Below are 12130 nucleotides of genomic sequence, written 5' to 3'. Positions count from 1 at the left end.
CTCCACTCACGCAGCTTCCAGGCCGTCTTGGTGGCGACGGCTGCCGCCATGGCCGCCTCCCCGTCCTGACCGGGGCCTTGTCCGGCAGCGCGGGGGCTCAGCCCCCCAGGTCCCCGGCTCCGGCCCCCGAGAGAGCAGCTGCGGCAGCTTCGTCAGCCGGGAACCATCCGTGGCGGCGGCGGCGGCGGCGTCTCCCTTCCAGGCGCTCTGCAGGCGGGAGGAGATCGGCTGAAAGGGAAGCCCAGCGCAGCCCCGCCCTCCCTCCGGGGATGCGGTGGGAGCCCAGAACCGCGCCGAGCCCACCGGGCTGCGGCCCGACTCCGCCCTCGGCTCGGGCCGCCTTGACGTCTGGTGGCGGGGAGTTCCGCCGCGCCGCCGGCCGAGGAATGGCGCGGCAACCCCCGGCGAGCTGAGACCGGGAAGCCCCCCGCGGCCTCCGGCCCAGCGAGCCGCTTGAAGACCCACCTGGCGGAGCGGCGGCGCTTCTGCGGGGAACGGCTCCGGGCGCCCTCAGCCCATCCCGCGCCCCGATTGGCCGCTGCCGGACAACCGACGCCCTGGCAACAGACCGCGCACGAAGCGACCCTCCCGGGCACGACTACCTGGCTCTGTCGTTGGCTTGCCGGCGTGCCAATCAAAGCGAGGGCCGCCTTTGCCGGAGACGTTGACCAATCGCTACGAGATTGGAGAGCGCGAGAAAGGGCTGCGATTCCCGTAGACTTAAGAAAAGCAGAGTCGCCAAGGCGCAGCGCCGGGCTTCTGCGGAGAACAAGGCTCTGCGCGAAAGGGGCGGGGCTGTAGACGGAAGCGCCTCAAGTGGGCGTGGCCTGACAGAGCAGGGCCGCCGGAAGTAAGCGCCGCCTGGGCCACGGGGGGAGGGAGCGGGGGCTCGGGGCCTCGTCCCTCCCCGGGAGGCGCGGAAGAGGAGGAGGGCCGGGAAAGGGGCGCGGCGTGATGCTGCCTGCAAAGAGTGGAAGAGGATGAGCTGGAAGGGAGGCTCTTCTTAAAGGCCTCCAGGGATGGGGCGCCCACAACTTCTGGTGGCCAGCTGTTCCACTGGTTAATTGTCTTCCCTGTTAGGAAGCTACTGCTTAATTCCAGGTTGCTTCTCTCCTCCATTCATTTCCATCCGTTATTTCTTGTCCTGCCTTCCGGTGCTTTGGAGAATAATTTGACCCCCTCCTCTTTGTGGAAGCCCCTCAAATACTGGAAGGCCGCTATCATGTCCCCCCCTAATTCTTCTTTTCTCTAGACTGGCCAAACCCAAATCCTGCAGCCGTTCTCCGTATGGTTTAACCTCCAGGCCTTTGGTCGTCTTAGCTGCTCTTCTGTGAGCTTTTTCCAAAGTCTCAACCTCTTTTTTGTAGTATGGTGACCAAAATGGGTTCCAGGGGGTGAAAGTGGGGGTGATGCCCCCCCTCCCTTCTGGGCCCATTTTAACAGAAGGTGCCCAATAAACCCTGTGGGAAGCAGCTGGACAGCTAGGCTGCCCCTCTGGAGCCGCCTTCTCCAGCCAGGGGCACCTCCGGAGGAGCTGCCTCTGATTCCCTAATACCGAGAGGAAGGCTGGCATTCACAGGAACCTTTTCTTATGGCTCCATCTCCAGCAAACGCTCCAGTGGCCCAAATTTTATTTACTGAATTTCTACTCTTCCCATCTTACTGAGGCAATGATTCTGAAAGCTGTTAAAAAACTGAAGTGCTGGACATTATGCTGAATAAAGTTTTTTTAAGTGACATTTTATGATTTTTATTTTTTCAATGTATGTTTGTTGTGAGTTGCCAAGAGTCCAGTTAATGGCAGCAGACAGGAAAACAAAAAGATGGGAATGCTTGTTTTATATGTTTAAATTTTTTATATGGTTTACTGGTATTTAATTTTTTATATGGTATATGGTATACTGATTTTATATGTTTTAATTTATTTTATTGCATGCTACCCAGAATCACTTTGTGGTGAGCCATATAAATTTGATAAATGCATAAATAAAGCCCAACAATTTAACTGATTTGTAGCATTAAACTTTAGGTGAAGACCTGAAATCTCTTAATTTCATTATCACAGGGGAGGCTTTTTTAAAAAACATTTTGGAGACCCACTCAACAATGTCAGCATGAATTGGAGTTGCAGAAGAAGCTAGAAACTAATGTGTACAGATAGTCTTGCTCACTGACTGTTTCAGAGGCTGTTCAAAGTTAACACAACTTAAAATTTTTGTCAAATTTAAATGACCTTTGGTCTCAAGAATTTTAAATGGTCATTGTTAAGCTCTTAAAACTTTGTGACCAACCTTGCATTTAAGACCATGCCAGAATTCTAAGGCCATGTGATTTTCATTTGCATGTGCAAGCAAGGTTAATAGAAACAAAGAAGTAAAATCATAAGTTGCAATTATATGATTTTCTGTGTTGCTTTATTTTTATTTAATCTTTCCATTCCCCACCATCCAGTCAGAGCTGAAGAAGCTTCCTGGATGAGGCCACTGGAGGCTTTTCGGATGAGGAACAGCAATGGCACTTAGAATTATATGCCACTTTACAGGATTGTAAGATCTAAGCGGTTTACGGAGTCAGCCTTCTTGCCCCCAGCAATCTGGGTCCTCCTTTTACTGACCTTGGAAGGACGGAAGGCTGAGCCAGCCTTGACCTGGTGAGATTTGAACTGCCAAATTGCAGGCAGCCAGCAGAAGTAGCCTGCAGTACTGCATTCTAACCACTGCGCCATCGCAGCTCAGGAAAACTTGCAACCTGAAGTTTTAAGATCAATCCCCAAGGGAAGGTCTTAGATAAAATAAAAAGTTGGAATTTTCTGTAGGGAAGGCATTCCACTGGTTGATTGCTCTACCAGTCGCTTTATCTGAAATGATATAGGTTCGATTCCTTTTCTTTGGAGCATCTTCTCTTCCCATTAGCAAATTTTTCCTTCATTCTAGGTTGCTTCTCCTTGGTTAGTTTCCATCCGTTGCTCTTGTGTTGGGAAACAGGCAACCTCCCACCTTCTTCGCGGCAGCCCCTGAAATACCGAACCTGTCCCGTCTCCCCTAAAGGCACCCAAACGCTCCGCGGGTCGGGAAAAAATTTACCCGGAAGCTAGGGAGCCCATCGGGGCGAACTTGTCTACATGATCGCTCGTCTCTAGGGCCCGTGGGGGCGGGGCCTCCCGCGCGAGAGCCGCAGAGAGCAGCCAATGGTCGCGTAGCGGGGAGTCCCGGCAGGCCTTGCGGCGTGAAAGCGGGCTTTCCGGTCGCGCCATGTCGGTGGTCTTCGTCCCCGAGCGCCTGCGCGGCAAAGCCGAGGTGAACCAGGAGACGCTGCGACGGGTGAGCGGCGGCTGGCGGCGAAAGGAGCGTCCTGGGGCGGGGAGGAAACGGCTCCGGGTGGGCCGCGCTTCCTCCCTGCGAGCGTCTCCCGCCTGGGGCGGAGGTTCGGGAGGCGCTGCTGCTCGGCGGAGAAGGAATGGCGAATGTGCCGATGGCGAGTCCGGCTTCAGCCCCGGCCGCGCGGCCTGCGGGGTGGATTCGAGGGTCCCGGGCTGAGGGAGCCCCGAGGGGCGTCTCCGGCCTGGCCGCTTAGGAAGCCTCGAGGAAGAGTTGGAAGGGCCGCTTGTTGACGAGCAGAGGCACCCCACCCGCAGCGGCCGCTTCTGGGGCAGCTGGCAAAATGGGGCTGAGGGTGGGTGGGGTTCCAGTGGGGTCCTGGAGGAGCTAATCTTGGCAACCTCCCCCTTGCCCGACCCAGCCTTCCTGAATGGATGACCAAGTCCACATGTCTGAAAGCTGGCCGCCTCAGTTTCTGCTTGGGGCTGGTTTTTTTCCTCCCTTAAGACTCCCCGCCCCCCAATTCCTTCTTTATTTTATTTTATTTTAGTTTATTTATTTATTTATTTATTTTCGATTTATATACCGCCCTTCTCCCTGAGGACTCAGGGCGGTGCACAGCCAGAATTAAAAACATGAAATACAAATATTAAAAACAATTAAAATCTATATACATTTGGCCCAAAATTTAAGAGAAACATCCTTTTTAATATCCCCCAAAATATTTCATTCTCTAGGAGGGCGGGTGGGTGGATGCAGACTTCCTACAGAAGGAGCTGCCTTTGTATGTAACAGTGCCTCTTGTGACTTTCAGCTGCTGGAAGAAAACGATCAGCTGATCCGCTGCATTGTGGAATATCAGAATAAAGGAAGAGCCGCAGAATGTCTGCAGTAAGGATTTTTATTCTGACAGAAGGACGCAGGATTAAATCCCACTCAATTTTCATGCCTGGATCCATTGAGGGCAGGTTGATCATCCTAACCCTTCCGGTGAAGAGTGGCATCCATGTCACGTACTCCAGATTATCCGCTGCTGCCCCTGAAGTGTGCTTCTTCCAATGGAAATATCTTTTGCATGAAAGTGTTGATAAACTCAAAGGCCAGGTTTCTGTTAAATAATTAAATCGAATTGTTAAATTTTCCTGCGGTGAGTTGGCCCACAGTAAGTTGGCTGTGGCAAGTTGTCCCATTCCACTTAGCTGGATGAGAATAATCAAACTGGAATTGGACAACATGCAGTTAACAAAATACTATTTCAGGTGGAGGTTAGTAATTAACCCTAGACTGGCTTACAGTGTCCTGGAATTGGGAAATCAAAGTAAGTGATTAGATGCATAAATAAGCAGCTTAGTGTAAGGCATCAACTGCAATCCTATGAATACAGGATAGAGCTTGCTTTAGTGAGGAGGCCCCAGAAGTCTTTGGCAGCTGTTGAGAAACCAGAACAGCAGTTCTGAAAATTCAACTGCCGCTTCGTTTTTCTTCCTACAGGCACCAGCACACATTGCACAGAAATCTTATTTATTTGGCTACTATTGCTGATGCATCTCCTTCCCCAAATGTAGAGAAGACGGTCATAGAGTGATACCATTCCCAGCACATCTGTATTTACAGAGAATGAATCGTTTAAGGAAGAGATGGCCAGCTGCACCTGAAGAATCTCAGAACTGAGCTTCCTGTAAAAGAGGACATGCCTTGGCACGATCAGTAAATACTGTTTGATTTCTCTCCATACGCCAAACGAAAATGCTATTGAAGTCAATTACAGTAATATTTCACTACAGGAAGTCTTGGGGATCATAGTTTTCACAGGCAGAAGTTTTTTCATATTTTTTTGTTTTGTTTTATGCTAAGAATGCCAAGCTTTGATTGTAAACTATAATTTATTAAAAAAAAACCTTGGAATTATCTTAAATCCTGATGTATTTGGCTATCTAATGTAAATGAGCTTCCAAGTGAAACAGATTGATGCAAACAGGGTAATGTGCTTTCAAAGTGGCTTTTTTGTTCTTTTTAGATCCATTAGCAGTCTTGAAATGTTCCCTGCTAATAAAACTAAGTAATTTTTCATTATATTGATTTTATGCATTTCTATAAAGTTGTAATGATTTTTTATATGTAATGCAATTCCACCACCTCTTTTGTTAAGTCTGTTTCTTTTGAACGGTTTATATCCTTCCAGCAGTACATTCCAGTCATGAGTTTCATCCCATCAAATTTCAGTAATGGTAACTGTAGCAATACCTGCCCTTATATACTAGTACTTTTAAGATCACTCTGTTTGTTCCCCAAACCTTGAGCGTTAGTGTATAAGCATGAGTCCTTTATGGCTCACTCTGGATATGGTTCCTACATCTCTTGCTTTATATCCCCTTCCTCATCATTCCCTACCTTGTTTGGTTGGCTGTCTTGGGGTTTAAGTTTGGGATTAGGCACTAAAAATCCTAGAGATTGATCACCCTCCCCCCTCAGGTTTAGTTTTAAAGCCCTCTGGATAAGCTGAGCCAGTCGTCTTCCAAATACATTTTTCCCAGTTCTTTTGAGGGGCAGCCCATCCCTTGCCGGAAGCCCTTTATGTAGGTAATGCAGTCTGGTCTAGGAATCCAAAGTTCTCTTTGGCACCATCTCTTAAACTAGTGGTTTATTTCTAAAATCCTTTGTACCCTCATTGGATGTTGACCTTTTGTTGGAAGTATTGATGAAAACACCACTTGTGCTCCTAACTCCTTAACTTTCTTGCAGAGCTGCTCATAGTCTTTTGATATAGTAATCTGTGGGCTTGATTATTTTAGTAAGGCTCTCAGCAACATCTTTGATTTTTGCTCCAAGGAGACAACATATCTCCCTAGATGGATTGTCTGATCTAGTCTGCCAATTCTGTTCTTCTGAGAAGTGAATCTCCTATCACCAACACACACCTTTTTTTCTTGGGAAAGTCTGGGCTGCTTTTCTTCCTGTCACAGCTGTTAATGTCCTTCTCCAGGTGTCTGCAGGCTTTTTTCCAGGGGGAGGATATGAAATTGATTGCTCAGCTTCAGTGGGGCTTCCCTGGACTGGGCTACACTAGACAGCAGGGATTTTGCTCTAGGACGGTGGTTGTTTTCTTCTATGTTGCCATCGGTCTCTGTCTGTAAAGGTTCGTGTACAGGTTCATTTCTTCTGGTAGTAGTTTGTTCCTTATGTTCAATTTGGGGATAGTCGTCTTGCTTTGGTTGGAGTTTCTCATTTTGTAGGTTGAGTCTTAGATTGGTTGGAGTTGCCGCTAGATCTTTTACTTTTACTTCAAGAAATTCATTAAGTTTACATTTGGTACATGTGTAGTTCAGGTCATGAGTACATACATGGAACATATTTTGCAAATCACAACAGCATCAGACACTTTTTCCATGACTATGTTTCTTTTCACAATTAGTTCATTTAAAAATTAAAAAAATTACAGTTTTCAAAATGTTCAAAAATGTAGAAAAGAAAATTCCGAAAAATGTTGGAAAAAATGTTTTAATGTTCAGAATTAAAAAAAATATGTAAAAATTTATAAGAATTTTTTAAAACATTCTTGAAGTTCATCTAAAAATAATTTTCAAAATTCCCAAAAATTTAGAAGAAATAAAAAAAACCCTAAAAATTTCTATTCTTAAATGTCTTTTAGAATAACAGGTGGAAGGGACCTTAGAGGTCTTCTAGTCCAACCTCCTGCTCAAGCAGGGGACCCTCTACCACTTCAGACAATGGTTGCCCAATTTCTTCTTAAAACCCTCCAGCACCCATAACTTCTGAAGGCCAGTCGTTCCACTGGTTAATTCTTCTCATTGTTAGGAAATTTCTCCTTAGTTCTCCTTTCAGTCTCTCCTGTGGCTAATGTTGAATTAGAACCTAAATGCAAGTGACCTTGCCCTCTAGTTATAGTTTGGAATCCACAAATGTATTAGAACTTGTTAAATCATTGTAAAGCTATTATAAATGTATTAAAAATTCCAAAATCATTTATTAAGGATTTCAATTAAATAAACTATTATTTAACTTCTTGAATTTGAGTTACCAGGGTGATAAGAAAAGTCAACCAAATCTGAAAGTTCAGCATATTATAGCACTGCAGTGCCTGACCATTTTACCATAGTTGTGACATGCTGACTTTGGTAATCTGACAGCTTTTTAAAACACATCTTAGTATATTCAGATGAAACGTATGCTGCATATTCATATGCTCCAATAAATGGCTTGTATGTACATGTGTTAAGTGAATATATGTGGCAGAATCCACAGCCTAACAATAGGCAGGGCAAGGAGGAAAAAAATTATTTTTATTCATTGAATTTAAGCCTATTGATCAAAGTGTATTACCTGTAAAATAAGGCACTCCCTTTATTAAATTAGCATATTCCCATCTGCATGTACCACTCATTCTTTCTCACACAGAAAACAAATATGCACACAACACTTACTCTTTCTAGCAGAAACAGCCAGAAAGAAGATGGGGGGGGGGGGATAAGATGGAGATGCTGCAAGGGAAAATAATAGCTCCAGTGGGAAGAGAACTAAAGAGAACAGAAGGAAGAAAACTGGATGGATCAAAAGAAAGCAAGGGAATGGTAAATGAAGAGAAGAGAAAGAGGCAAACAAGTAAGGTTCAAGCTAATTTTCAAGGACAGTTGAATTTTTCAGCAATGATTTTTGTAGCTTCCACCTATTTGCTTGTTTCCAATACTAGAAGACAGATACTCCTCTCCACCCCACCCCACCCCAAATCGACCTCAGCGCTTTCTTTTATAAAGACAGTAGGTGGAACATACTGTACATACATTTCCCTGGTCAGCAAAATCAATCATCTTTGCAAGAGGAGAGCAGGTACCCTCAATTCATTGCTAAGTCGTGTTTTATTTTCCTCCTGTGATTGGAATGACGTTTTGGGTAGAACTTTGGAGGGGTTGCAAAGAGGGGTGGGGGCTATTAGCTGAACAGGCTGGGTGCAGGACCTCTATATTAAGCAATGGGAACTAGAAACTGCAGCTTGCTGACCGAAGTCGTGGCAAGCATCCCGCTGTGCTAGACCCTGGAGTTTCAGCGGGACTGCAGAGCCACCTCCCTATCCACAGATGAACTGCATGACAGTGTGTCTTCTTCAGACTCGAAGGACTACAACATATATGTAGGAGGAGTATCTTCCTGCTCAGAGAAGCACTAATGGAAAAGGCCTGGGCTTGTGTTGCTTTTGGTGGGACACCTGCAGACAAGGCCCGAACACCACACAGGTATAGAACTCACTCGGGAACCGTCACAAGGTCACGGGCCTTGTGGGCAGCACTGGCACACTGGAGAGAAAATGAAGATGGGCTTTAAAGGGTCACTGCTTCTCTAAATGTCAACAGAAGCACAGCTGGTGTACGTCTTGAATGCCATAGAAGGCGGAGTTGTCTTGAATGTGAGTGGGGAATGCTGAACGGGTCCATGAAGGCCTGTCCAACCAGCCCAGGAAGCTCACCTTGCAGGAGGAAGTTTACTTGCTACTAAGACAGATTCAAACACGTGGGCAGAGCAGCCCTTTCAGGACCAAGCAGTGGAGCCCAGAGTGCAGCTGGGGTCACTGGCTGAGGGCAATCAGTGGGAAAGGTAGGGTTTGTGGACAGTTGCATCATAATCAGCTGTGGTCTTCAGATGTATCAAATGCAGCATCTGGGTTAGCAGAGTGAATTGAGGCGAGGCACAGAAGACCCCCTGGGAACATCTGATGTCCAGAGAATCTATGGCTACCGCCATGAAGATATTGTTATTCAGGCAGCAGTTATAGCTTATAGTGGAAAAAGATCTACTGAAGGATTCTGAACTGTGTGATCTCTTGAAAAACATGGATAGGATAGGATAGGAGCTGGAAGGGACCTTTGAGGTCTTCTAGTCCAGCCCCTGCTCAATAGGAGAACCTACATTCTTCTACATCAGGGCTGTCAAACTCATGGCCTGCGGGCTGGATGTGTCATGCGCTGGCCACGCCCACCCCCAGTTTAGCAAAGGGGGAAAAAGTTGTGATACGTCATATGATGCCGCGAGTTTGACATCCCTGTTCTACGTTTTTCCAGATCCACATCAGACCAGTTAAACCAAATCTGCCTTTGGAACTGAAAGAGCCCTAGATGTGTTCTGTCTAGAAGAACAGAAACTGACACCTCTTCCCAATTTCTCGGAGCTTCTCTTGCGACAAACTAATTCAAGTTTCTACATATTTGATTTTCCAGCCCACTAAGATTTTATGGTATACTAGAAGCCTTGTGTGACCCATTGCCTAGGCAGCCATGATTAAGGGTCTCCCAATCCAGAAGACTAACTTTGGTGGTGATTAGAATGAGTAGGGATACTTCCAAGATAGGATTTCCTGTCTACAGCCTTAAATATCCACTATTCAAAGGACTCTTCCATGTGTAAGGCTCAATGGAATCATAGCTTGTTTTCCCACCATTATTGCTTTCTGGAAGGAAAATTGCACTCATTGTAAGAAGATTGTTATATTGGAAGGGAGCTTGGAGGTCCAACCCCTTGCTCAAGCAGGGTATGAGTGAACTCAATCCATGCATGATAAGGCCCTAGACATAAACCAAGATTATTCAGTTTAATTGACATGCAACTATAATTATGCCAAGACTAGGTGAGAAGCATTGGATTCTGGATGTTATGCTTGTCTTTTTTAAGGTAGGAAGCATGGCTTTTTAATGAGGTCACCTAGAATTGGGTAGATTAAACTCTCTGGGTAGATTGATGTCTCTATACATTCTGGATGTCAATGCTGCCCCAAAAGGAGGGACGGGGAGAGGCAGCCCTGATATTCATATCTCAAGAACTTCCAGTGGAATAGGCAAAAAAATGTATGTAAATTTGCCCAAGAAGCTTCATAGTTTCTAGGCTGAAAGTAATCTGAAAGGGATTTTGTATGTCCATAAGAAATATGGAGGACTCCGATACCGACTTATACTTTTATGAAATCTAGATCCCCCCAATCCACCTTGTTTTGAGGTACCATGGAAAAAAACCTTGTTAACAAATTGAGACTCTTGCCAGTTGAACTGCCTCTATGCCCTTGGTGGCAAGGATATGACCAATGATTTGGAGCCTCCGGAAATATTTTTCTTTCTATTATCACCAGGGCACAGTTATAAATCAATTGTGATACAGGGCCTTGAATTCTATAATATGGCTATGGAAAACTGCCAAGCACTCAGGTATCTATGGTACTGTAGGTATAGTAGGTCATTTAGGCAAATAGGAAAAAAAAAATCTTGAGAAGTCTTTGTTATTTGGGATCTGGATCGCTGCTGCTTTGATTGGTAGTTTGCTCTCCACCAAGGGGCATGGAATGGGCTGCTTTCTACTGGGAAGGCTTCAGTCACCAGTTTCAATAATGGATTAATGGATGGCTAGGATTGAGTTCCTTCAGAAATGAGAATTTTATAAAAAATTCTAGTCAGCAATGAGAAACTTCATGGTATCCATGGAAACCCTTCAACATCTCTCCCTCCCCTACTATCTATCTAGAAGCAGAAAACCAGATCCCCCAGTGATAGTGTTAGCCATAGGAGCACCTGTTCTCTGGGCGTTCGATGCTCCTTTTCTAAAAAAAAAAAAACACATTCCCCCTTTGGTCCATGTGGGGGGCACCCTTCTTTTACAGGGCAAGGGATCAAGGATACCATTGCTCCTAAGGAATCTGCACTGGGCTTTCCAAGGAAGACCTCTGGGATGTGAGGAGAGAATGCTGCCTGGCAGATGGGGTGACTGGGCCTCCTGGATAGGTAGCTGCTTGAAGGCGAGCCCTCCAAATCAGTGGTCACCAACCGGTGGTCTGTGAGAAAATGTTGGTGGTCCACAGAAAAATTATTTGCATTTTTTTATACTGCACTAAGTACTATTTATCTTTTTTTAAAAAATCATGTTAGTGGTCCGTGGGATTTAAAATTATGAATTTAGTGGTCCCTGAGGTCCGAAATATTGGTGACCCCTGCTCCAAATTAGGGAGCCAGCCATCTGAGATCTCTCTTGAAATATTCAAGATGGTTACAGGATCTACAAGCTTTTTAGAGGGCACCACAATCGATAAAACCAAAATATTTAACGAAAATAGGAAGGCTGGAGGCAGATTAGTAGGAAGCTCTTGCAGTGGCAGGCAGACCCCTACTCCCGCCTTGGGAAGGTTGAATCAATTGTATGTAGAATCCGTGCAGTAGGGGCTGCCTCCCAACCTCCAGTAGGAAGAAGTCTTTTACTCCCACCTTGGGCACCCCAAAATTGTTCCTGTCTGCTGGAATGAGGAGGAGCCCAGCTAACGATTCTCTCCAGCCACAGCAGGAGAATAACTTTCAACATAATTGTACTCGTTATCTTTTGGATATATCTTATTTTAACACAATATAATCTTATTATTAAAGGTATATCTTTAATAAAGCAAATAGGGTAGTTTTTACTTACAGGTGCTTCAACATTAAAAACAAAAGGTACAGTTCCAGTTCCAAAGCATTAGTTATTCACATAAGTACTGCATTAAAAGATAATCTGACTAAGCACCATGCCCCTTGCACTTGGCTGTGTGAAACCTTGCTTGCCAATACTTGGGAAAATTATAGGTGTTCAGAATAACTGGAAGCAGTGGATGATGCAGCACCTACCAGACAAAAAATGATTCACCTGCATTTCCACTATTTAACTTCAATTTTAGAAAATTGCCAATGTTTGCATTTGTCACTCAACTGCAACAGCAGCTTAAATGCTCTATAGGAAATTTCAACACAACATATATCTGTACTTGAAAGCCTTGTGGCATACAACTGCAATCA

The 12130-nt window shown here is 45.4% G+C and overlaps 2 protein-coding genes across 7 annotated transcripts in view; one reads left to right on the top strand and one right to left on the bottom strand.

The window, feature by feature from the left end:
* The window catches only part of KATNB1 (katanin regulatory subunit B1), a 28637-nt gene extending 27785 nt beyond the window's left edge, over positions 1-852 (bottom strand). For 2 of the 6 annotated variants that reach the window (XM_034425573.2, XM_034425576.3), the window contains exons 1-2: positions 466-803; positions 11-207 (exon numbers count right to left, since the gene is read on the bottom strand). In XM_034425573.2, coding sequence (XP_034281464.1) covers positions 11-50 — 40 coding nt within the window. In that variant the 5' untranslated portion in view covers positions 51-207; positions 466-803. Of the gene's footprint in view, positions 1-10; positions 208-465 lie in introns of all 6 variants that reach the window. The other 4 variants (XM_034425575.2, XM_060681533.2, XM_087877339.1 and 1 more) reach the window with 4 other exon arrangements.
* Positions 853-3150: 2298 nt separating this feature from the next.
* SS18L2 (SS18 like 2) lies at positions 3151-7346 on the top strand. The gene is made up of 3 exons (XM_034425572.3): positions 3151-3320; positions 4132-4208; positions 4809-7346. The coding sequence occupies exons 1-3, from the start codon at positions 3252-3254 to the stop codon at positions 4900-4902; spliced, it is 240 nt and encodes a 79-aa protein (XP_034281463.1). The 5' UTR covers positions 3151-3251; the 3' UTR covers positions 4903-7346.
* The last annotated feature ends 4784 nt before the right edge of the window (positions 7347-12130 follow it).

Source organism: Pantherophis guttatus, chromosome 11, assembly GCF_059756535.1.
Source record: "Pantherophis guttatus breed Tessera chromosome 11, ASM5975653v1, whole genome shotgun sequence".
In the NCBI taxonomy this organism is placed as follows: domain Eukaryota; kingdom Metazoa; phylum Chordata; class Lepidosauria; order Squamata; family Colubridae; genus Pantherophis; species Pantherophis guttatus.
The sequence above is the reverse complement of the archived record's forward strand: the minus strand, read 5'-3'. Positions and strand labels throughout refer to the sequence as shown.

Bases quoted from the DNA above. Each gene is read 5' to 3' on its own strand.
- SS18L2 (XM_034425572.3), top strand. From the start codon at position 3,252: ATGTCGGTGGTCTTCGTCCCCGAGCGCCTGCGCGGCAAAGCCGAGGTG. The intron at 3,321-4,131 runs GTGAGCGGCGGC...TGTGACTTTCAG, and splicing joins ACCAGGAGACGCTGCGACGG to CTGCTGGAAGAAAACGATCA. The intron at 4,209-4,808 runs GTAAGGATTTTT...TTCTTCCTACAG, and splicing joins AGAGCCGCAGAATGTCTGCA to GCACCAGCACACATTGCACA.